Source organism: Athene cunicularia (genome assembly GCF_003259725.1).
Source record: "Athene cunicularia isolate RWA chromosome 2 unlocalized genomic scaffold, athCun1 chr2_part2, whole genome shotgun sequence".
NCBI classification, from domain to species: domain Eukaryota; kingdom Metazoa; phylum Chordata; class Aves; order Strigiformes; family Strigidae; genus Athene; species Athene cunicularia.
The window spans coordinates 2,152,351-2,176,593 of NW_020799096.1; the positions used below are offsets into that span (position 1 = coordinate 2,152,351).

Below are 24,243 nucleotides of genomic sequence, written 5' to 3' on the forward strand. Positions count from 1 at the left end.
ACTCAGCTCTGACCAACAAATTGTCTCTAAACACTTGTGGTTAGAAATAACCATATGTTATGCTTCTTAAAATAATTGCCAGTTATTAGGGGAATGCTTGTACCAATATTGTGGTGACTGTAATTGCCAGGAATATATTTCAAATTACAGTTAACTAGGCCAGATTTTTCACTTCCATGTACCTTAAATGAGATTTCTGTGTACTATTGACAGAAAATGAGAAGTATCTTTTGTTCCAGATTTTGATACATTAACTACGACTACCACATTCTGTTCTCAGGTACATGGGAATAATTCCATAAATGGTGATAATACAGGTATTTGAGTTATTGTGAATTATCTACATTACCTTTTCTGTAGAGAAATTGTCTGCAAGCAGGTTACTCATTCAGTGTTTCTGAAGAGTGGTCTCAAGCAGTTTTTGAGAAACTGGAACCATAAATGAAGAAGTTGGCATTATTTTCAATCTATAAATGTGTAGGTGATTTCCATGGGAAGTATTATCACATCAACAAATAGTTAAGACTAAAAGGGTAAAAGCAGTTTGTAATCGGCACGCAATACATAAGGTTGAGATTTGTGCCTGGCAATATTTTCCTTTAAGTCTTTCCAGACATCTTAAGGCTGACCCCAGTAGCATAAGTGTATGAGATGCACAAGTCTACTCTTGGTGCGGAGGGCTGATGCATTTTTGGCTGCATCCATGTTACACTGTCAATGTGTTTTTCCAGCTGAGGAAAGAGCCTGTCATCCCAGACTGTCTCAGTCTATGCCTCGTGGCAGAGCTTTTTAGTTAAATCAGTAAAATATGTGAAGAGTGTAAAATCCACCACCCAAACAAGGAGCTTCCTTCCTGTACACCAGCCACAGCTTTTTCTCTACATTTTCTCTGTGCCTGACCTGTGGGCACAGACCTTTCAGCTCCCAAATTCTGGACAAGCCAGCTTGCTGAATGTCAAGTAATTGTCAGCCTCTATGTGTCCCTGGCATCTATCCTATGTGCATTGTGAGTGTGACATAACTGATTTCAGGCTTGCCAGTGAGATTGCCCTGTGCATTGGTAAGCCAGTAAATTTTTCTTTACTATGCTCAAGTGCTTTTCAGTCATTTGAGCCACTCTATCAACTAGTTGAAGGTGAAATGGGAGCTGGAGTTCTTTCCAATAACTGGCCAGGTGTACTCTAATCAATCTTCCATCATCTTCTAGACAGCAGGAAAAGATTGAGATGCTTTTCTAGAAATGGTTGCTGACTGTATGCACATATATGTATATATACATTACAAGGTGCAACAAACTTTTATCCATTGGCAGTACTTGTACTTCAGCAGAAGGATCCTGAAGTGGTTCAGAGTATACGCTTGACAGACACAAAAACAATCTAGATCCATCCATGAGTACATTTCTAGATTCTTTCATACAGTGTGCCACAGTAAAGCCTGAACCTCTTCCACTGGGAGGCAAAACGTCAGGGTTGGCTTAGATAGAATCCAATATCCAAAAGGAATGTCCTTCTCAGACATAATGCCTAATGCAGCTCCTATTGCTAATAAAATTCCTGTGGCTTAGCAATAGTCTAGGAGTCTTTGCTGGCTCAAAGATGAAGCTCTACCTGGCCTAGTATATGCCTTACTAACACATTACAGCTCTTACATGTTTTCTGCCAAAAATGAGACATTGCTATCAGTGAATGTATAAACTATCTCAATCCTTTCTTGAAAATGAATCTGCAGTAAATTTCCATCCCAGACTCTCAGCAAAACTGTGTTGTATTCTCTGTATAACTTGACAGGTGACAATTATAAATTTATCCTCAGGGAGTGGTATTAAAGCAATACAGAAATCAGAATTCCTCTTCTTCTTTCCCCTGCCTTTTCTTTTTTTGATTTTTTTTTTCCTTGGTGCAAGAATAGTATTATGTTTGATATAGAGCTTTGGACTAAGGTTATGAATATTAACATAATAACCATCTTACATACCTGCTGAATTTCATCTCATTTGGCTAGTGTACATACTCCCTGTGGAGGATCCGTCCGCTTTGCTTGCCTTATCTCTAAACATTTGATTAGAAAGACTTGCACCATATCAGTTACGAACACATGGGTCCACATGACTCCATGTAATCCAAAATAGCCTGACACTATGCAATGAAAATTAAGGCTAGAAAATAAGGTGGAGTACAGAGTCCCAGAGATAAGAATAATCATAACACGAGAAGATAACTTTAGTCTGGGTCACACCCAAACCTCATCAGTGTATGTAAGCACATTTCTGTGAACTTGGTGAAGAAGAACCGAAGCATTTTTGAATATGCTCCAGTTTATCAAAGTATTTTCATGTAGTGAAACTAATGAAGCGCAGTATCAGGCCACAAGTTTTAGAATGTCTCAGAGATTTGCGTTAACAGGTATGAGATTTACATAGATGAATTAAAAACATACTGCTATGTAGTATAGTTTATGGGTTTTATTGCTGTAAGGCACATCTGTCAGGTGAATTAGTATTCTCTGAAACTGCCAGATGATCTCCCTAGAGAATCTGTTCTTGTGATAAATACAGTGAAGTGAGCAGCATGGCATGTTTTAGTCTCTGCATCTCTGGAAGGATGACTGTGGTCAGTGGTGTTGCTCTACAGGAACAGCTGAATTGTCTGGGACAAAGGCCTGGCTGGCTCATCGGGGAAACAGGGCTTTTGTGCAAGGCAGTTCAAGGCACCAGAATATATTCTTACAGATTTTTTTAAGGTTCCACAGTTCCCATTGCAAGTTTAAGACACATTTCTTTGACTTGTCCCTCGGTATTAGAAGTATATAAAATGGCAGAAAGAAAATTTAAAAGAAAAACAGAAAAAGCAATATGTGAAAAGAACTATTCTTGATAAATGTTAGTGACAAAACCTGATTCACTTCTAGGAAGCTTTGTGGTAATATGCCAAAGGATAATCTATAGAAAATAGAGATTTTTCTGGGTTTTATTAACATAGGAGGATTGACCTATGTCAGTTCTTGGCTATTTGAGATGGACAATATGAATAGTAAGTATCAGCTGAGTTAGCGGGTTTTTATGCTGGTAGCTAGTCAACTTGTATTTAAAAGTTCTTCACACCTAAGTGATAGAACAGTAGTCTTAGAGGAAGACAGTATAACTAACATTGACTGAATTCTTCATTGTTTCAACTCTGAAACCCTATGTCTTTCTCAGATAATATATTTTTTATTTTGGTTCATTTCTGTGTAATGTCCCTCTAAGAAAAAGTAATGGTTGGTCTGTAACAGGAAAATTGCTGTGACTTTTCTTTATTTCTTTTCTAAACTACCTTCCAACTTCCACAAATCTTTCAGCAAGGGGAGTGTGGAGTGTGTTGTTTCATTATTATGATATCTCATCTTAAATCTCCTCTGCTAACTACAAATGACACAGTAACACTTCTAGTGACTTGCTGTGTAGTAGTTTAAAGCAGTATAACGCATACAAAGTCTGCTGTAGGCTAGATATTGTACACTTTTTGTATGTGCAATAGGCTGTGGGAAGTGTTGAGATTCAACCAATGCTGCTGTGTTTCTTATCACCAAAATGAAGTTGCCCTTCCCCCTTCCTTTTGTCTTCTCACAACTAAACAGAAGCTTTTTTATTTCCATCGCCTCCTATTATTTCTTATGCTGATATCTGTACCATAACCACAATCAATGAGGTCATATGGTCCTGCTATTGTAAAATATTCAAATGTCAGCAAGAAGTAATTTTGGTTTACCCTAGGAACACAGCTTGGGTAAAAATATGGAAACCTTGATAAACTACAGTGTTGTCAGTATTAATCACTAACATGCAATCATGTAAGAATCTGGTGCATCCCTGTTGTTACAGAACTGCAAAGCAGTGTTGTTCTGCAGCCCACAGCAATTTATCATGCACAGTGGATTTTCCTCATATAGAAACCTTAAATTTTTAGCACATCAGCTCTGTGTCCTTCTAATCAATTTCTGATCAAAGCTAATCCTTATTGGTTCCATACGTCACTATTAGCACCAGTCCTTCAAGGAAATCTCCTCACACAGTATATTCATTACCAAATCTACAAAGGCAATCAGGATTTTGTCTTTTCATCAGTTCACAGTTGTTGGAACTATGCTCTCACACAATGACTTTTCATGTGCAGTGCCCTTCTTCCCCACTACCCCCTCAAAATTGCATTGCAGAATATTTTTATCTTTTGTCAAAGGCCTAAATTTATTTTAATTCAGTTCCACTGTCTGCTTCTAACCAATTGGTGTCTTTTCCCCCTTCTCTTTCAGAGGATAAAGTATGGACGACTGTGTACCATGATCTGCAAATGCAGACTTCTATGGGAGGCAACAGCCTGGAGAAGTTATCTGTGCTGCAGCTCAACTACAGTGCAACTATGGACCAGATCTCTGCCATTACCAGTAGTGCTGAATACTGTGAGCAGTTTATCTCCTATTCTTGCAAGATGTCCCGGCTGCTGAATACACCAGGTAGGCTGAGAATGGATTATCAATTAAATACATTGTTAAAGAACTTCATCTGCACAGTTCAACAGGTATTAGACCAGTCCATTCAGTGAACATACTTTGTTCTTCTTCATTGAAGTTCACAAAGAGGTAAATAAGTGGAAATACAGAAGAAATTACTTTCTTAGGAAGTTTTGCCTGTTTGCTTACTGCTGAAATGAATTTTGTTGCGCCACGAATCTGTGTGTTCTTTCTCACATGTGTTGCTCCTTAAAGCTGGAGGCTTTTTGTGAACAGGGTAACTTTGAAAGTTTAATCAATAGGGGCATTGAAAAATTGCTTTGAACTTTATCCTGGTTTTCTGGTTGTCAGTTTTGGTATGTTACAGTCAGGAAGGGCACTGGCTGAATGAGGGTTGGAATTTTCCCGCTAATATCTCTGAAGCAGTTTCTTATACACGGAGTATTTCTGTGTAATTAGATGCCTTACACATTGTAGAGATTGGCATGGTCACTAATGTGCTTGTGTGAGAAATACGATATGCTATTACCCATAAGTAAATTCATTATAAGTTTCTCCTTCTGATGTGTAGCTTTACTGGAAGAGAACAGTCCTAGTGGTGCTTGCTGTATGTGCCTCCCCAACAAATCTTACATGCAACTGATAAAGACAAAAGTATTAGTTGTTCCAGAATCAGTAAAACACCACACAAAGAATGGATTCAATTTTTAGAAATTCTTTTAATATGCACATAGTACTTAATCTATGCTCTAATTGTATATGATAGCATTTGATGTTAAATAAATCTTTAATGGTACTTAACGAAGACTGGGTTAAAAGTAGAATCATATAACACATTTTTGTGACTGTGAAATGAGTTCATTGTGATAGGAGCAATTAAAATGCATTTCAGATGAGACTAATGGCTGGGTGCTTACAGCGTTATACTTTAAGCTGCTTCCCCTCATGAATTTATTATGGTGTATTGTCTTATGGTGCTATAGATAAGGATTCATTTAGCATGCATGTGCATCTTATCCCTATTTCCATAAGCATTCCGTTAGTTAATAGATACTGTAATGCTTGTTACTTCTCTCGCTCCTCCCTGATGTTTTTGAACTATTTCTAATGCATGGTTTGTCTCTGTTGCTATTATTTTACTTAATTTAGCATAACACAGAGACTCTGCAAAGTGGCAAATGATTTCTTCTTTCTTGGGCCTTAATGTAGAGGATCCTGAATCATGTTCATAACTAGAAACATTGTGGTAAGACTCTGCTGATGGATACAAGCTCTCTGCTTGCATGTGTTTCAGAAGAGTAGTATGTGGATGTATCTTTGGGCAGGCATTTAGAAGGCAAATTCACTTGGGGATGGAGCTGGAGATAACGTGCATAGAAAGCTCATAGTTTACACAAAGTAGCATTAGATTCTCCTTTATTAAATGTATAAGACTGTTATTTCAGGACCAAATTGCACTTGTTAGTATATATCTATGTTATAATGAAAGAATTGTATACTGTAATTGCAGATGTTTACCCTAGCTTCTAGATTTAAACAAACAATTAAGCAGCACACAAAATAATAACTTACTGAAAATTTCTTTAAGGAGCAATCAATTCCAGATGTTTGCATTTTTAAGCTTCTTAAAAATGGGTGTATTTTGAAGATACCTCTACACATTTTCACTTTTTATATGGAAGGATAAATTCTCTTAGAAACTCTTTATAGGCAAGTTTTTTGGTCTGGAAAGTGAGTTTTGGGAAATATTCTATGAGGTGGATTTTCTTTTTCCTTTAAGTAAGAGAAAGAAACAACAAAGGCTGATGATTTTAACCTAAACAGTAAGAAAAATTCAAGTTGCAGTGTTTGTATAACACCTATAATGGTTTGTACACATAGCACAACAGTGATTTTCTGTTAGTTGGGAACAGACCAATACATTTTCTTTCTAAGCTATGTGTTGTTGGCTTCAGTCTATGGTTTCTAAGCTAAGGAAGCAATTTTTCATACCTTTCTCTATTTCTTTTTTTTTTTTTTTTTTTTTTTTTTTTGATACATTATGACACGCTGTTCATGTCACAGCACAGCTCCAAGTACTCATGTGGCTTCTTCCACCACAGAGCTTTCTATATACATCGTTGCAGTATGGTGCACACACAAAGAAATGAAAAACAAAAATCAGCATTTTTTGTATTCCTCAAGAAATGGGTTCCTGGTTGTATTGAAGCCAGTGGTAAAACCTTTATGGACTTTGGGGGATCAGGATGGCATTTGTGGCCTTGATCATAGGTGCTTTTCTAGGTCGGAACTTTTTCATTACACCTTTCAGATGTTTAAATAACCACTTAGAATAGACTAGTCCTTTAGAAGAGAACAGCGGAAACAGAGAAGACAGTGCAGCAATTCAACTTTTCCACCTTTTTGCCTCTTGGGGTTCACATCACTTTACAACATGATTCCTTCTCAGGAAGAAGTTGCTGAGTTAACATATTTAAACAAATCAGGACCAAAGCCATTTATTGATCTATTAATGGAGAGTAATTAACTAGCCATCAGTGAACTGTAGCTTTTTCTGCTTTTAATTAAGGATTTCCTGACAAGATAAAGGTATATAGAATTGCACTAACATATGTACTGCTGCTATTAATAACTTGAATGGGTTTTTTTATGCAGTCAAAATTCTGTGTTTGATGAAAACCTTCATATTAATAAACCTGCTTTGTTGAGGATTTTTTTTTGGCTTCAGGCTTAGTCATCAAAGAATTCTCATTGTCACATGTTTTGAGAGCGATGCATGAAAAGCAGTCTGTACAAACTAATTCTCATTATTCTGTTATGAGTTTTAGACTCTGAGTCTTTATTCCTGCAGATCCATGACTTTTTTTTTCTTAATCATGGGCTTTCATCCAAGCAAAATAACATGTACATCCCAGAGAACAGATTAAAATCATTGCCAACAATAAGGATTGGGAGAGATTTTACAGCTTACAATCCTGTTCCATTTAGTTTGAGGGAATCCATTAATAAGATGTTCTATGTAAGTTAAATCATAAGTGTCTTCTGAAAGCATGCCTGAAAACAGGAATCTTATAAGATTATAGGATAATTCAGGTTTGAAGGGACTGCAGAAGGCCATCTGGTCCAATTTCCTGCTCAAAGCTGGTTGAAGAGTCCTTGTCTAGTAATAAGTGAAGACTGCCTGGAAATGCAATTTTTTTCAAAGATCATCAGAAAACCAAAACTAAGTCAAGATAGCTTGGTGACTTTCTTAAGAAAGCACAAAACCAGACACCTGTGCTGAAAGCAGACCATGTTATCACAATAAACAGCAAAAGTATAGCTATGCTGGAAATTTCTGGGGAAGCCATTTTCAAGCAGGAAGCCTGCAGTGGATGCAGTTGTCACACAGTCTTTTGTCAATTATGTACTGAGGAAATCTGTGTTCAGTTCCTGACTCTGATACAGTTTTCCTCTATGACTTTTAACAATTTATTTATTTTCTCTGTTGTTTGGTTGGTTTTTTTTTTTCCCAGTTCAGTCAACATGAGGCTGAATTCTTCTTGTTGTCTGTATTGTCTATTTAGATAATACGATTTTTAGAACAGGAATTCCTTTGTGAATATGCAGTTATTAGCATGATAGTGGCTTGATCTTGGCAATCCGAGTAACTGTTACTGTTAATAAATGAATGAAAAGATAAGCTCATGGTTCATAATTGCAACTTAATAACAGTGCACATGTATATGTAAATTTGAAAAAAAAAAAAAAAAACAAAAAAAACAAGGCCTTTCATTTTGTTTTTCTCATTTACATTTATATTCCTTATATCCTCTTTTCTTCTCGTTTCCTTGGAAACTTCCATTTTGAGATGATAATGATATGTTTAGTACTGAGGACATGCAGAAAACTAGTTTTTTTCTGAGTTCTTGATGCCCGTACACTTTCCAGTTGATATGGGAGGTAATAGGACAATTCCCTCATTTGCAAACAGGAGCTTGGAGATAGAAGAAAGTTCTTTTGTGTCCACTGGTTAACAAGAGAGAAAGAGGCATCGCAGAATATAGAATCACTTTGCTTTTACAGGAAGAAGCTTCCCTTCTTTGCTGTAAGAAACAAAGTGATATAGAGGACAGTGATATGATATACTAATGAATGCAGAATGTTAGTTAATAAAATTACATATATTCACCCACTGATGTCATTAGACTTCCTAATAATACCTGCTTGTGACTTCCTTGGTATGAAATTCTCTACAGGACCACTGATCTCAGCTTCGGAAATGGGGAGGGAACAGCATGCTGGTTCGGCCATTCTTCCCTTCGCCTTGGGAATGAGACCCTGAAGGGAGGAGGGCTGTTGTGTTCACAGTATCTGTGAGTCTGTCATTTCCCAGAGCTGTAGGAGCTGTAACAAATAATCAAAGTGTGGGAGCTAAAAGATACAGAGAACAGAATGAGATCTGTTGGTGTGTGTTCCAATTTTTATTCCTATTCACCCTGTCTTCAGGCAGCATATGAAAAGCATAAAGCAGAGTTACTGCAGTACATGAATTACTGTTCCATACCTGTTTGTCTTTGGAAAAAATGAGACAGCAGCTTCATGAATTCAGGTGAAATAAAAAACTTAATTTGCTGTTTGGTTGTATTAGTTACAATAAAAGAATTGCGATACTAGTAGAAAATAAGATTTATGGGTAGATTCAGATAAAAACAAAGTTAAAAATTGCAATATGGTATTTTTCCTAAGTAGCCATCCAAATCAGAACTCTCTATATAAACCTTCACATCGCTAGATATTAACTGATCTAGAATGCTAGATGCAGATATAATTCCTGCTTAATAAGACTTTTTCAAAAAGACTCTAAGAGAAATGGGTTTATCTGCAGTCCTACAATGATGAAGGGAAGCTTCTCCAAAACTTGCTCAGGCTTTAGCATTCAGTTCTCAATGTTCTTTCAGAAAACATGCCTGTAAGCTGTCATGTATCTTGTCCAGCCTTAAGAAATCTATTGATTGAATCCTTCTTCTCTGACAGTGTTCTAGAAAAGATGATTTCAACTTCAAGTGATTTTTCAAGCACAAGGGTAGCAGCAACAATGTCCTTGCTCTGCTGTGATCTACATGCTCATGTCCTAGAAGTGGAAATTAACAGCTTTTGGAGATCTCTTTTTTCCTTAGTTGTTGTCGTGTTGCAATCTGAAGCAGACAATAATTCAATGTTTCTCATGAAGTACAGATGAATCCTCATAGGTACATTAGGTACATAAATGATTAGTTAAGAGGTAATTTTTTCCAGTCCATTATTAATACAACCTTCTTTCATGTCTTAGTTTCGTTCTGCACCTTTGCTAGCCTCTTAGAAATTCTTTTGAGGTTTTCTGATTCAGTGATCACTGAGTCTCTTAGTTTCACTTCGTCGTCATCATTCTGTTAGCTGGTGAACTATTTTTGCTGATTTTTCAAGTTATCTTTGCTGTTGTGTAGGAATGAGACTTAATCCAGTATCACAAAGTGAAAAAGGCTACATGTTGCTTTGGGGTTTGTTAGAAATAATAGTAGCTGATAAGAGCTTTGTGAATATTGGAAACCCTCTGTGGAAATTGTAACTAGTGCTGTGAGCCCTAGTTTCTTTGCTATGCCTTTTTAAGAAAAAAATAGTGCATTTGAGTTTTAACTTTACTGTTATAGAAGAAAGTTCCAAACCAGGTGTTTGTCATACCCATTTTCTCTGTAAGTGTGCTCTGCCTGTTACAGGAAGAGATTCACTATCTTTAGTTCTTAAAAGAAAGATAGAGGAAGGCAATAACTGCTCCACTGTTTGTACGGAATCCTGTTTTATAAAACCTGTTTAAAACCACTCATGGTTATTGTTTTCACAAATATTGCTTCCTCAGCAACCCACATTATTCTGGGGACAAGTCATCTTTCTTGACGAATGGCCAGAACAGATTAGTTTATTAATTTTTCAGACAAAATGGATCTAGATGGTATATCACTGTGTATCTTGACAAAAATTTCTCTTTCACCTGTATCCTAAATGCATTTGCATTAGTCTGAGTAGTTTTTCTTTTCAAATATGCACTAAAAATATCCAGTGTTTCTTTTTTCATTCCCACTCCTGAGATGAATGTGTGTCATAGACAACTATATGAAGAATCAAGCTAAACATATGCAATTCAGAGAAGATGGTAATTTCCAGTGCATGAAACAAAAGGATCATAAGACAGCACTCCATTCCCTACTGTGTTACAGACTTCTTTTGGCCTTTTCTTCACTGCCCTGTGTTGCCATGTAACAAAGGTGTCCAACTGTTATTGAAACATTACCTGCCCTGTTTTCATGGATGAGGTGATACTGTTTCATTTCTTGAGGCTGTGACTTGTACCAATTATCTGAAGGTTATAGTTAGGCTTTCCTAAATTCTAACCTCAGCTTTCCCAGCTGGGGCATTGAGCTATGTCTTCTATATTAGCCTTTCTGCTTCTCAGGAGCCTCTTTAAACAGTCTTCAGTTAATGTTTGGAGTTTGAAGGTGCTGCAACCACTTTGTAAGAACTGCTTCTTGTTGTTAGTAATGTTATCAGATCCCACCTCCTACATCACTCATGTTTTTCATAGTGAGTTCGTCAGATAAACCTCTGGAACATAGCAGAATGCATACTAACTTGAGAATATATATGGTACAATTACTAAAACGTGTGTGGCTATTTGAGGTATGAACAGCACGAACTACATCTTATACCAGGAGTATCTTTGAGTATGGGTTTTTACTGCACTTTTTATCTATGTATGCTTGATGTTATTTATCAAATCAGTCAGAAAAATAAAATGTTTTTCTGAGTTGTCTTTGAAATGGACTGCCTGAAGTAATTTCCCCTTTTCACCTTGTGGATAATTCCACATACATTTTCCCTACTTTTCCACATTTTCTTTATTGTATAACCCATTCTTTCCATGAATCCCCCTCAATGATTTCACATTCTGCCTACATATATTTGCCAATGTTAAAACAATGTCGTTTAGACCAGCCAACATTGCCCGAGAGTGTATGAGGACAGAGTTTTACTGAAGGTTGAAGGGAGTATGCAAGAAGTACAACATATTTTTGAATCAGGTTCATGTAATATCGTTGCCATTATAATCTGGGAAAGGAGAGCTCATTGTCCCCTTGAATTTCTGTGCCTCTATGTGCTTGTGGCATAAGACATATATACCTGTAAATTTCTTTGTGGAAATCTATATACATATGGGTATTATTATAGAAGGAGGTGGCCTCCAGATAATGATGACTTCTTAGAAGGAATTAATTCAACAAGATCCTTTTTCAGTCTATCTTTTGAAATATTTTATGTGAAATTTGCTCAGTATCAGAAGATGAAAAAAATTAATCTCTGATTTTCTGTAATGTGGACATATTTTACTGAAAATGCATATGGACAGTGACTTCCATTTTCAAGGAATTTGTGTTGCCAGCAAAAAAGATTCATGATCACTTCCTTAGATTCTTGGAATAAGAGGTGGGAAAGATAATTCACTCTATTAATAGGAGTAGGAATTAAAAAATCAATAACCATATTTTCTGGGAAAAATGGATCTGGAGATTAAAAAAATAAATAAATGAAAGGAAGCTTACCATACCTACCGGCAGAAATAAAACTTTGATTCCAGGCATTTGTTGGCCAGCAAAATGATGGAAGATAGAGCTACTAGCAAGATGCAAAAGATTGAAATGCAGCCCAGCATTTCAGAAACAGCAGCTGAAGATTTGGAATCAGTTGCCAACTTAGCTGCTAAATTATAATGAGTCTTAGAAAAGTGGCAGCTGCTTAGTGCATACTGCTATCTCAGTTACCCTAGAAAAGACCCATTATGCTAGTTTCTATTGGAAGCCTATTCCAATACTGCTTTGCAGAAATAGCTGGAATGTTTTGGTGGTCAACATGGACTCTGTAAAGCAAACATATGCTCCACAACTAATAGTGGGGTTTCAACTGCAGCTTGTTAAGATCTTGTGCATTGCCACAGCAGCAATGATGATGGTTTGTTTAAATTACAGGTATGCTATTAGATACACGTAACTTGTAGGATAGATCTTACTAACTCACAGATTCATGACATATTTAATATCTGTCAAGCTATTTTTAAAGTTACATATCTACTATAACACTTGCATAGGTGAATAGCTATAACAAATGTACCAGGTTTAAATTGCATCCACAAAAATATTTGTATTTTGGAACATGCTATATTATTGAATAGAATCTTTTCTCCCATCACCTTAAGAACTAGTAATCTGCTTTCTGCTAACATCCCAAAAATTCTTTTTACCTTTTTTTCTCTGTCCTGTTTACTCGTTCCTCTTTGATATTTTATTGTGTCTCTACCTCTGGTATTTTGATTTCATATACATTTTTGTAAAATCTTAATAGTATTTACAGTGGTGTCACTCTTGAATGACACAGGAGTAACAGATCAAAGATTCTTTTCTTTTTAATCATCTGTCCCCTGTGGCATGGACTGTGTTTTCATCATTTTTTTGCAAAGCACTGTGTTAAGTAGCAAGAATGTTTGGAAGAGATACTAAACCAATTTATTTTTCCAGAAAAATCTGAAGTTGCAAGCAGACCAAAAAATTGTCAGACATGTAAGATAATTCATCTGTGTTGATACTCTGGGCCACTATGCCAATTTTTCACTCACAGATATAAAAATCTCTTAACAGAATCTCCAGATGTTTGGGAGTTGGAAGGAATGAGAATTTTGTTTTGTGTGGATTGGGGGTTTTGGCTTTGTTTGTTTCTTCTATGCAAAGTGTGTTTGACTGTAGCAGTCCTGGGGAATTGAGAGGACCGCTGGCCACAACTTAAAGATCAATGCAGATCAACATTTACCATGCTAAGCAGATATCTAGCTTAATCTCACTGAATCAAAAATCTTGACTCTTGATCTGATTAGTACTGCACCTTGATTTGCTGGTCTGATGACCAACTCTGTTGTTCACAATCATACTGAAGTACAAGAAATCTGTAACACCAGCAAGACTCTGTGAACACAGAAAAACCAAACAAGGATAATGAGTGGTAACGGAAAGTCTGCCAAAGGCCACTTTAGGTCTTTCCTCTGATAAAGTTAAGGTTTTACCAACAGAACTTCTTCCTAACATCCACTTGTCTCATTATTGAAGTGGAGCAACTGAATATACACATATACTTCAATTAGAAGTGCGTAGGTAATTGATCCACATTTGCATGCAGCATCCCAATGTCAGCATGTACTTTTCTTTGGACTCACATGCAGATTTCATATTGCACAGGAGCACCTAAGCGAAGATAATCCAGTTACCCGTTATATCAAATTGCCTGGCATCCTCTGTGGCGTGACTCTTAATGTTTTTTATTGTGTATGGTTTCCAGTGAATATAAGAAAAATAATAAGCAGTTCTATTTTCATACTGTTGTCAAGATCCATTTTTATTCAAAGTAGTGCAACTATATGAACTAATGCTTAGAGAAAGAGAAAAAAGTTTGATTGTTCTTTGAATGTCATGCTAACTTTGGTATTCCTTTTATGATATGCCTTTTCGTCGGGAATTCACTGTATATTTTAAGAGCAAACACACGCACAAAAAAAATCCTGTCAATTCAGTCTATTAAAGGATTCTTTTTCTCTGTCTCCCAAACTTTTTAATCCTTGCTTGGAGTTATGACTGAGGAATGATAATAGAATAGCTCTTCTTCTTTGTCAGTGGCTGAAAAATAACAATGCTTTCTTGCTGACAAAATGTTGAATGAGTTGAGCATAATCAAATCAAATTTTAAAATAATTTCTCTCCTACTTCAGGGTATTCTTTGAGATTTCTCTCAGATTAATTGCAGCGCAACACTAATGGCAGCAACATGGACCTGACTAAAGTCATATCTCCTGTATTGACTGATTGTTAATGACATTGCACTGCAGTAGAGTGGTGAGCATCTTTTTGGCTGCTCTTTTATTCCCAATGCCTCTATATTTCATCAGCAATAATAGTGGCATCTTCAAGTTGCCATTTTTCATGTTCACTCTCATACTCATTCATTTTAAGGTGTGCTTTGATTCATAAAATATTTTGGTTTCACTCAGAATTAATACTTTTCAAACATGAGGCACATGGCACTAGGTTTGAGCTGTTTGGGAACTGAGGGAAGTAACACTGAGTATTCAGCTCAGGGTAGGAATATTTGCATTGCCACTCAGAGCCTTGATATCCAAATAGAGCCTGGACATGCCCTGAGGAACTTGACCACCCTGTTCCCTGAAAGGTAAATGGATGGACATGGGTAGGCAGGGAGGCATAGTAATTATGATAGATGCCCCAGTGGGAATTAGAGAAGGGCCAGAGTGGTAAAACACTCCAGAAAGTACCCTTCCTTTGCAGTCAGGGCTCCTGGGACTTACATGTCCTAGGATCATGGCTGTGGGGGACATTGGGTCGTACAAGCCCTCTCTAAAGACACAGAAGATGTCCTTGCTTTGTGCAACAGGAGTAACAAAGAGAAAATGTCATACATGGTTGAGTGCACCCTCACTCTCATATGCAAGTGGCTCAGAATGGAAACAAAGGTGTAATTCTTGTAGGAAGAATATATTTCACTTTGCAGAAGCTTTTAGTAAATCACTCGCAATCCTACAAACTAAAGGAGTAGTATGTTTGCAAGTCACTGACCATCCTGTGAGTGTGTTCCTGGTATAACAATTTATCCAAGACAGCAAGAAATGGCTTGGTTAGTAATAAGAAATAAGTTTTTTGAATGAAGTTGAAAGGGAATTACAGAAAACAACCTTTTCTGTCTCTCCCTGGCTTTTAAATAATCCACTTAATGGAATTATTTATTATTTAAAGAGGACTTTAAGAAATGGTAATGAAGAGGATTACTTTCTTTCTGGAAAAAGTAGACCTCTGTTCCGTTATGTATTTTCTTATACAAAAGTAATGTGACAAAAGTCTGAAAAAATGCATCAAAATTGATATTGCCAGTGATTGCCAGAGGGATACCTAAACCTGTACATGTTTGTGCACAGGGCTGCAGTAACAAGCCACACTTGGCCAGAGTCTATGAAGAGTTTTATAACAAGTTCTGCATAGGAACTACCCTGCATTCCTCCTATATTAATGAATAAACATATCATTTCTGTAGCTTTAATATGTTTTAATTAAAATGCAGTATTATTACTCTATAATAAAAAGCCTAACGTGAAAAACTAGCATCATTTTTAAATACAGATTAGAATCCCTGGTTTATCGACACCACAAAGACTTGTCTGTTTCTGATGATTGAGTTTTACTGGGATATAGATATTTACACAAATAGGCCATTTTAACATTTGAGGTTAAGGCTTTTTCTGTTGTCTTATTGTGTGATGTTCTTCCTATAAATAAACTTAACCTAACAAATCTATTTCATTTTTTTTTCCCTCATACTTTTCTAGTACGTTTTACTCATATTAGGAGGTCAGGAGGATTCAAAGTATTCACAACATACACTGTAAACTTTCAACTGTAGTTGAGTGCTTAAATAGTAACTTTGTAAAGAAAAAATGCAAAGGAAATAATATAATACTTGGTATGTAGCTTAGATACTAAAGAAAACAATTGGTTTTGATTTAATTAATAAATAATTAGCTTTTTATTTATTTTGCCTTCTTTCCCTTCTAAGTCGATTCTTTCATGGTTATGATTACTTCTTTCTTCTTCTCTTGCTTGCTTTTTAACTGACTAGTTCTTATTAATACATGTGGAAGGCTTATTGCTTCTACTGATCATTTTTTCAAGCTACGAATATTTCTTTTGCAATGCTGCTTCTCTCTGGTTACATCGCTCTTCAAATTGTTTTCAGATTCTTCAGAAAAAGATGGGCAAGGTTTTAAAGGATATTGGGGACAGTGAGAGGGCATCAGAGTTTAGCAGGTGGAGATAAAGAAACGATATATCAGCAGTGCTATGGAGAGATTGTGAATTTGAAAGCTGCTTGGGAAGAAGGTAACATAGTGCAGTTTTTAAGAGGTGATGGGGAATCCAAATCACTCTGTGTATATGGTAGCTGAAAGGCTTGTGGCAGCCAACAAAAATATACTGAAGGGATCATTGTTGAGCTTAATTACTTAATTTGTTCCCAGATTGGAGTTGCTTTAATTGAAACCAATGTGCTAATATTAGCTAGGTTTGGGGAAATTAAGGTAAGAGTGCTATGGAAGGATTCTGGAAAGTATGGAGGAGGTGCAGAATAATAAAAATGTAAAATATTAAAAATGGTTGAATAGGTTTATGCATATGGAAAAATTGGACAGTACTTCAGAGTTGTAAGGTGAATAAAGTCATGTCTGGCGTAACTTCCTTGAAATCAGTAGAACATGAAAAGTCAATTTGCCACATAACCTGTTTTCAGGTTTTGATTAGTTTTGGTAGGGTTTGCCATGTTTTGAAAATGAAGCCTTTTGAAAATGCAGAGCAAGTTGTAGGTCAAAAAGCAACAAAATGCTTGTTCTTTTTGCTTTGAGTGTCTGGACATGTCCTGGACTGGGAGGAAAGAAAAAAAAAAAAAAAAAGAGTTGCTGTTGCTTTCATTCAGTAACATTTTAGAACTAAGTGCTTTACAGTTTCATAGAAAACACCACAGGACTTCTACAGTATAGTAAACCTTTAATTGCTTTGATCAACATAGAACTTCACACTACTACATGCCATTTGTAGAAATATGTCCTCATCTAAAGTGGTTTTGAAATTGGACTAGCCCCTTAAACAGCTATGAACTCTGGAGATCTGTTTTGGGACAAACTAAAAAATCTCTTCATATGTCATGGAGGTCAGTACTCTTTTCACTCTCCGATGTGAAACGATCTAAATAAAATAGTTGAAAAGCAAGTACAGTCCAATTGACTTCCCTAGAGCCTCTCTAGAGGATTCATCCAAAGGCAACTGATCAATTTAAGTATTAATTCTAAATGCACGTACCAATTTAATTCAAAGTCTGTGACTGAAGAAGATAGGTTTATTAATTGAAAAAGGTTTATTAATTGAAAACTAGTATGTAGAGGAAATTTTGAAAATGCTGGAATGCTGAGTTCTTCATCCAGGTCTAACCACTTCAGATCCCTTGCAAAACAGTAGTGCCTGAAAGTTTACTTTGTGGGTGTTCAGCTATCAAGATAAAATAAATTGATAATCTCAAATCTACTTCCTGCTTGGATTTGCTGCATTTAATATGATCATCATCATTGCTGGCACCTTGCATGACTGCCTTAGCTAAGGCCACCAACTGGCCAACCTGACAGTCTCCCACAACAACAGCTGATACAGGGCTGTGTGAGCAATTTTCTTTTAGTTGGCTGAAAGTTGGGAGGAAAAAAGTAAAAAAAATAGACAAATATTTTTTAAAATCTGTTTCTAAAAGGTCAACTTCTGCAGGTGAAATTATGGTATGTTTCACATTTTAAAGCTAATCAGTATAAATTGATAACAAATTACTCTTTTGAAAAATATAAAACAATAAATTCCAGATTTTTTTTTCCCCTCAGTTGTTTTTGGTCTGAACAGCATGCTGAGTTTGATAATGAACATTTTCTCCAGATGTTTTCATAGGGAAACGATGTTTCGACACCAAAACTGATTTGATCCAAGTTGCATTACATTGGCAGTGGTCAAACATTAGAATAAGTGCTGCTTGATTTGTACTGGACAAAATTTATCAGAATTTTTAACATAACTATCGATTATTATTGGCATTTATTTTTATTAAGATAATTGCCAGGTTAAATGACTATTTATACTTTATGATATACTTTTATACATTGTATTGATGTCTGTTTTGCATAATGAATTATACCACATTTCACAAGAAAATGGTATCCTATCGTGAACAAGCACAGCCATCCTCATCCCACAGTCACTCAGAAGTGTTGCTGTCATTTGATAATTTGCTTTTTTATTTTATTTATATTATTTATTTATAATTTATAAAATTTATAAATTTTTATTTATATTTATTATATTTATATATTATATATATAATATTTATATATATTTATTATATTTATAATTTATAAAATTTATAAAATATTATTTAAATTATAATTTGATATTATGCTTTTTTTTTTTTCACTAAGTAACAAAGTATGGATCTTGTTTATTTGCCAATTAATTAGCTGTCTTTTCATCAACTCTAATGGGAGCTTGGTTGGCTTTTAAGGACCAGGGACTAAATTTTGCTCTCAGTTTATTTTTCAAGTTTGGAGACAGTAGTGGCTACATATCCTAATATATGTAATGACAGGGATGAGAGAAACATGTTATTTTACTTATTATATTTCTATAAACAGGAGATAATATTTTCCAGTCTGGTCAGTACATTATTAAGTTTATGATAGTCAAAATGATTCTTTCACATGAACTGGCATTTTCTGTATTTATGTTACAGAGTTTTTCCTTCCAATTTATTTTATAGCAATGTTCTAGTTTGTTGTTTGAATTTGATGCTGGACCAGACCCGCAGGTCAGCATAGTTTGGCTGGAAAATGTTTTTTAAATAGCATTAAGTATGGAGATTTACATCAGGAATGACTCTACACATGGCTGATTCCTCCATCCTGTCAGCTGTAAGTAAGAACTGATATTAGAAAGGTTGCAATTTATGTTAATGATAGTGCCAAAAGCATTGGTACGATGCTCTTTATATGGGTTCATGCAAATGGTCGATTTCACTGAAGTGTGAATTAGCATAGAGCACATCCTCAGGTAATTTATGGGAAAATGACAAGATATGAAATACTAAGTGAAGCAATGATCAGTGAGAAATATCATTGCCTCAGATCAGTACACATTTTCAGAACAGTGTTCACCATTGCTTTGAAGAAGAAAAAAAGCATACTATACCAAAAAAAAATCATGATACACTGGATAGTGCTTAGGGATAGGATGCAGTATAAAAATTGTAAGGTATCATACCTTTCCATAGCACTATGAGCTTGGGGAATTATTTTTTTAAGGTGCATTCATAAAATATCAATTAACAAATTGAAACCAAGTATAAAAGACATGATGGGAAAAAGTAAATATTCATGGAATCATAGAATCACAGAAGGGTTGGAAGGGATCTCTAGAGGTCCTCTGGTCCAACCCTCCTGTTCAACTAAGGCCACCAAGAGCTGCTTGCCCGGATCCATTTCTAGATGGCTTTTGTGGAAGTCTCCAGGGTGGGAGACCACAACATCCCTGGGCAACCTGTGCTGGTGCTCTGTCCCCCTCTCAGTAAAACAGTGTTTCCTGATGTTCAGAGGAGACCTCCTGTTTCAGCGTGTGCTCATCACTTCTGGTCCTGTCACTGGGCACCACTAAAAAGAGCCTGTCTCTCTCTCCTTTATGCTTTCCCTTCAGGTATTTATACATTGAAATGTATACCTTAAAAAAAAAAAAATATAAAATGTGGGGGTAGAGGAAGAAAGAGTGGGGTTTGACTTCCAAGTTAGCAGTTGCTTGGAAAGTGGCTGGGCATTAGTCTGCTTGAGGGGAATCATCAGTAATTGCCTTTGCATGATTTTTTTTCTTTCTCTATCCTTCACTTACTAAGCTGAACTTCATCTCAACCCTTGTGAATTCTCACTCTTGCTCTTCCTTTTCCCTCACCTGGTCCATCACAGGGGAGTGAGTTAATGGCTATGTGGATGCTTAAGGGCTGATCAGATCAACCAACCAGGCTTTGAAACTGAGAATTAGAAATCAATGCATAACTAGTGTTAAGAGATGCAAAAAGATTGTATATTTTAATACAAATAAAATTATGAGGTTTTTTTCAAAGAGCAATTAATTGAGGAGGAAAAATGCATAGTTTTTACTTAAAGAAAGTGTTTGCCAACAGAAGACTGATTTGTCTGCTTGTAGTGTTCAGACAGATGCTGAATAATAGGAGATAGCATTTGGTCAAAACTGAATACATAGATGAAGCATATATGTGGTGCAACAGCCACAACTGCAGCAGAGCATTGGTCAGGAAATCATTAGCAATGATTGGTCGACCCTATAACCCTACAAAACAAATCATATTCTCAATTAATTTTCATATTTAATAACTTGCTAATGCCATAATTACAAATTTTGAAAAAGAAAAATCTCTTTGGATGAACCATCCACTGTAATTAAACCCATGCAATAGAATTTCAGTCCTTCTATGGTCATAATTAGAGGTTGTTTTTCCCTTTTCCATGTGGGCAACTTGGTAAGTAAAACTATCTTAAAACAAGTATAAATTAAATTTTCAAAAGTATTTACTTTTCTGTGTTGTGAGAAGATAGAAAACTATGCCAAAGACTTTTGGGTTTATGATAGGGGTTTTATTTATCAGTCTCAAGGATTAAGATAATTTGTTGCTTCTGTTTCAGTCTAGGTTTAAAAACCGATTTGGGTGATTATCCTATGGACTCATTTTAGCCATGGAGTTTTCCAGCATTTGTGTTTTTACTAATGAGCCTCTGGTATTGCAAAGACTAAGCCAGGAGGAAGAGAGAACTGTGTAGTCTGTCACATGACTTCACATTATGGAGTTCAGCCAAATTTGTAGCTGGTATCATGTGGTAGCGGTGGAAAGGAGCAGCCCTTCCCTCTCAGCACTGCTCATCCCTCCACCAGCACTTGCAGAACTGCCCACAATCAGGCATATAGCAGGGACTTGGCCAGGCATCAAGTACTATGCAAGAGATGCTTGCTCGCCTCTGAGCTGTTTGGCTTCTAGTGCATAGTTACACAAACATTAAGCTGAAGCAATGTTTTGGCTAAATTTGCATATATATGTGAATAAACAAACAAATAATACTGCATTTTTAAACATAAGATACTCAAATAGGAATTAAATGAGGGCTCTGGGGAGTTTGCTGCCAATCTTGAGGCAGGTATTTTTCTCCTGTTTGCATGAATTCAAAAATTCATTGAATATTATTTTGGTTCTTGGATCAGTGTTTTTTGCAGCTTTACCATTTAGATTTTTTATGGTAATACTGTACTTCTTCATATTATTTTCTTCATAGATAAATTGTATTGAAAAACAGAGTTTCCAATTACTCTGTTCAGTTGGTCATGAGTATAGAAAATCTAAAAGACAAAAATTCTGTGAAAATAAAAATTCATTTTTTGAAAAACTTTATTCCTTGCTTTCTTTAAAAAGTCTGAAGGTCTCTACATATTGATTGTGAAAACAGTATCATTATATTTTAATGTAATATCTTTAATTGATTTCACTCAGAAGACTTTGTTTATCGTAGTACAATATGCTAATTTTGGAGGTGTGAAAATACAAGGTATCAGTTATTCAAAGCCTTGACTTAATGCTTTGTACAAACAGATGTTCGTATGATATCATATGCTGTTATTGCCCTAGAAATACCTCATTAAAACTAAGAAGTGTGCAAATCTTATAGTATATTATTTAAAAGCTGTTTAATGGATGAGCTAATAACTTACATAGCTCTTAGTTATTTTTTGGGACACTCTCAAGGATAAATTAAAACAAAGCATCCTTTCTAATTTGCAAAGCAGTAGTACTGGGATTTAAGCTGAAGGGGAGATTGGTAATGTTATGAAAGAGTATTCTTCAAATAAAATATAAAAATACAATAAAATAATTGGAGTTATAGATAGGGAAAAAAAAAAATCAAGTGTTGTTATCAGTTCTACTCTCAGTGCACAGCCTGGCAAGTAAAAGAGATGTCCCAGCAGTAGAGTCTTTCATTACTGTGTTTTGTTCATATTTAAATGATCCATTCCTACTGGAAAACTTGTCTAATTAGTATTGTAATTATACTCTGCCTTAATTTTTGTTGGCTTAATTTGTCCTATTTCTTTCCCTTGCTTTTTGCACCCCACCAATTAATTTTTCTTATCCCTAAAGTATGAATAGCTTAAATACTCAGAGATGGTTATACCCTCATATATTTGCCCTGAGGCGAGGCAAAAGGGAGAGAGCAAATACTGACAGCTGTCTCAGCCTAGGAGAAGGTGTAGCTGTATACAGTCAGTGAAACACAACAGATTTTAACGAGGGAACACTGAAGCATGACACAGATGTTAAAGGAAAAAAAAAAAATCATTAATTTTTCGGTGAATGAATATATGGAACTCCTATGGAACCACCTCTCCAACATATAACATTAATATATTTTCAACTCAGTATGTTCCGTAATTTTAACTTTTCAGTTGTATTTTCAATTTAGTGCAAAGAATGCGTGAACACATCATACATAAAACATATTGATTATTTTGTCTTTTTGATTCATAGCCCAAGCTTACGTCATCCATGGTAGTGATGTTGGAGTGAGAAGCTACATTAAAATAAGACAGAAGGAAAACTAGAGATCACTGATAAAGATGAGTAGCACAATTCCTAACTAGGGGATCTACTACCAACAGATTACTTCAGCTTTGCATAATTCCTTCTGTGCATAGACTGCTTCTGCTGAGTAATATCCATGAATGATTACTAATAGGAGACTTTGATTCAAATGCTTGGAGGTTAAATGGTTGCTTCGTGAACATCTGTTTAGCAAGAAGGGAAGAAACTCATAAAATAATTGTTACTTTTTCTTCTTTCCTTATTGCTGTTCTTCTTGCCTGACTTCACCCAACTTGACTGCTGTTATTTCTGTTATTACTGTTATAGCCATTAATCCTTTATTTCTTTTGCTTCTGCCATAATTTGCAACATCTGCCACTGCCTCCAATGTAATTGCATAATTTTGCCTTCATGTTGCTACTTAGAAGTTGTAACAAACAAAAACTGGGAGTGCTTCAACATGAAAAGATTTATAACAAGGAGAGCAGTTTTTCTACCAGAATGACTAGCAACACTAGTGCTCACCCACTTACTTTCCTTTCACCGTGTGAGTACTAGCATTGTTAGCGATACTACCAGTCTCTTCAATTTTATAGCAAAGCTAGAAACAAGATGATCTGGGATAAAAAATGCAATAGGAAGATCTTACATTTTCTGGAGGACACTCAGGGCTGACCACCACCACTGCACTTAGAAAGAGTAAACAGGCAGATAGGATGCTCCCTGCAGATGCTGATGGTCTGTTCCAGGAAGTTCCTCTACACTAGGCAATATCTGGACTAACCCTCCAGCTGAGGAGAACAGGTTGATGGCAGTGAAGAGCGTGGGTATTTCTGTAGGGATGTTTTTCAAGAGATCTCAGGAAGTGGGTGAAACAGAAAATATACTGTGCATTGTAAGAAATAATTGATCTTACTGTGGTAAATCTTTGGAACTTTGTAATTTTCATTCAGTTTTCTATGTAATTTTGTCAGGCATGTTTGAGATTAGTGTAATTCATGTATATTATATAAATTAATAGACAATACTAGTTAGGATCCCAAATTTCTCTCCACAAGATACATGATACATGCTGCCTTTCTTATTACATCTGTGGTTAGGTTGATGACTAGTCCCATATAGAATTTTGCTGATCCTTTAAGTAATTTTTTTTAGCTTGACATCTGATTCTAATTATCAAGAAAAAAAAAATAGGCTATCTGAAATGTTTCCTTGTTCATGTTTTACTTTATAATATATCATTCAAACACATAGTAAATTTCATTTTTGGATTACTGTAATAAGAAACCCCATGCCATAAAAGAAATGGAAGAGACTGATTGACAAAAGGAGGGGACTAGTTCTACTGTCCTTTCATTTAATAGCATAGTAATTGAAGTATCCACCAAAGGTACAGAGTCCATCATGGCCATCAAGAAACCCAAG

The 24,243-nt window shown here is 35.8% G+C and overlaps 1 protein-coding gene across 2 annotated transcripts in view; it reads left to right on the forward strand.

Annotated features, from left to right (window-relative positions):
* Window positions 1-24,243, forward strand: part of CNTNAP2 (contactin associated protein like 2) — a 1,177,736-nt gene that overhangs the window by 816,031 nt on the left and 337,462 nt on the right. For both annotated transcript variants that reach the window (XM_026844012.1, XM_026844013.1), the window contains exon 13: window positions 4,291-4,491. In XM_026844012.1, coding sequence (XP_026699813.1) covers window positions 4,291-4,491 — 201 coding nt within the window. The remainder of the gene's footprint in view (window positions 1-4,290; window positions 4,492-24,243) is intronic.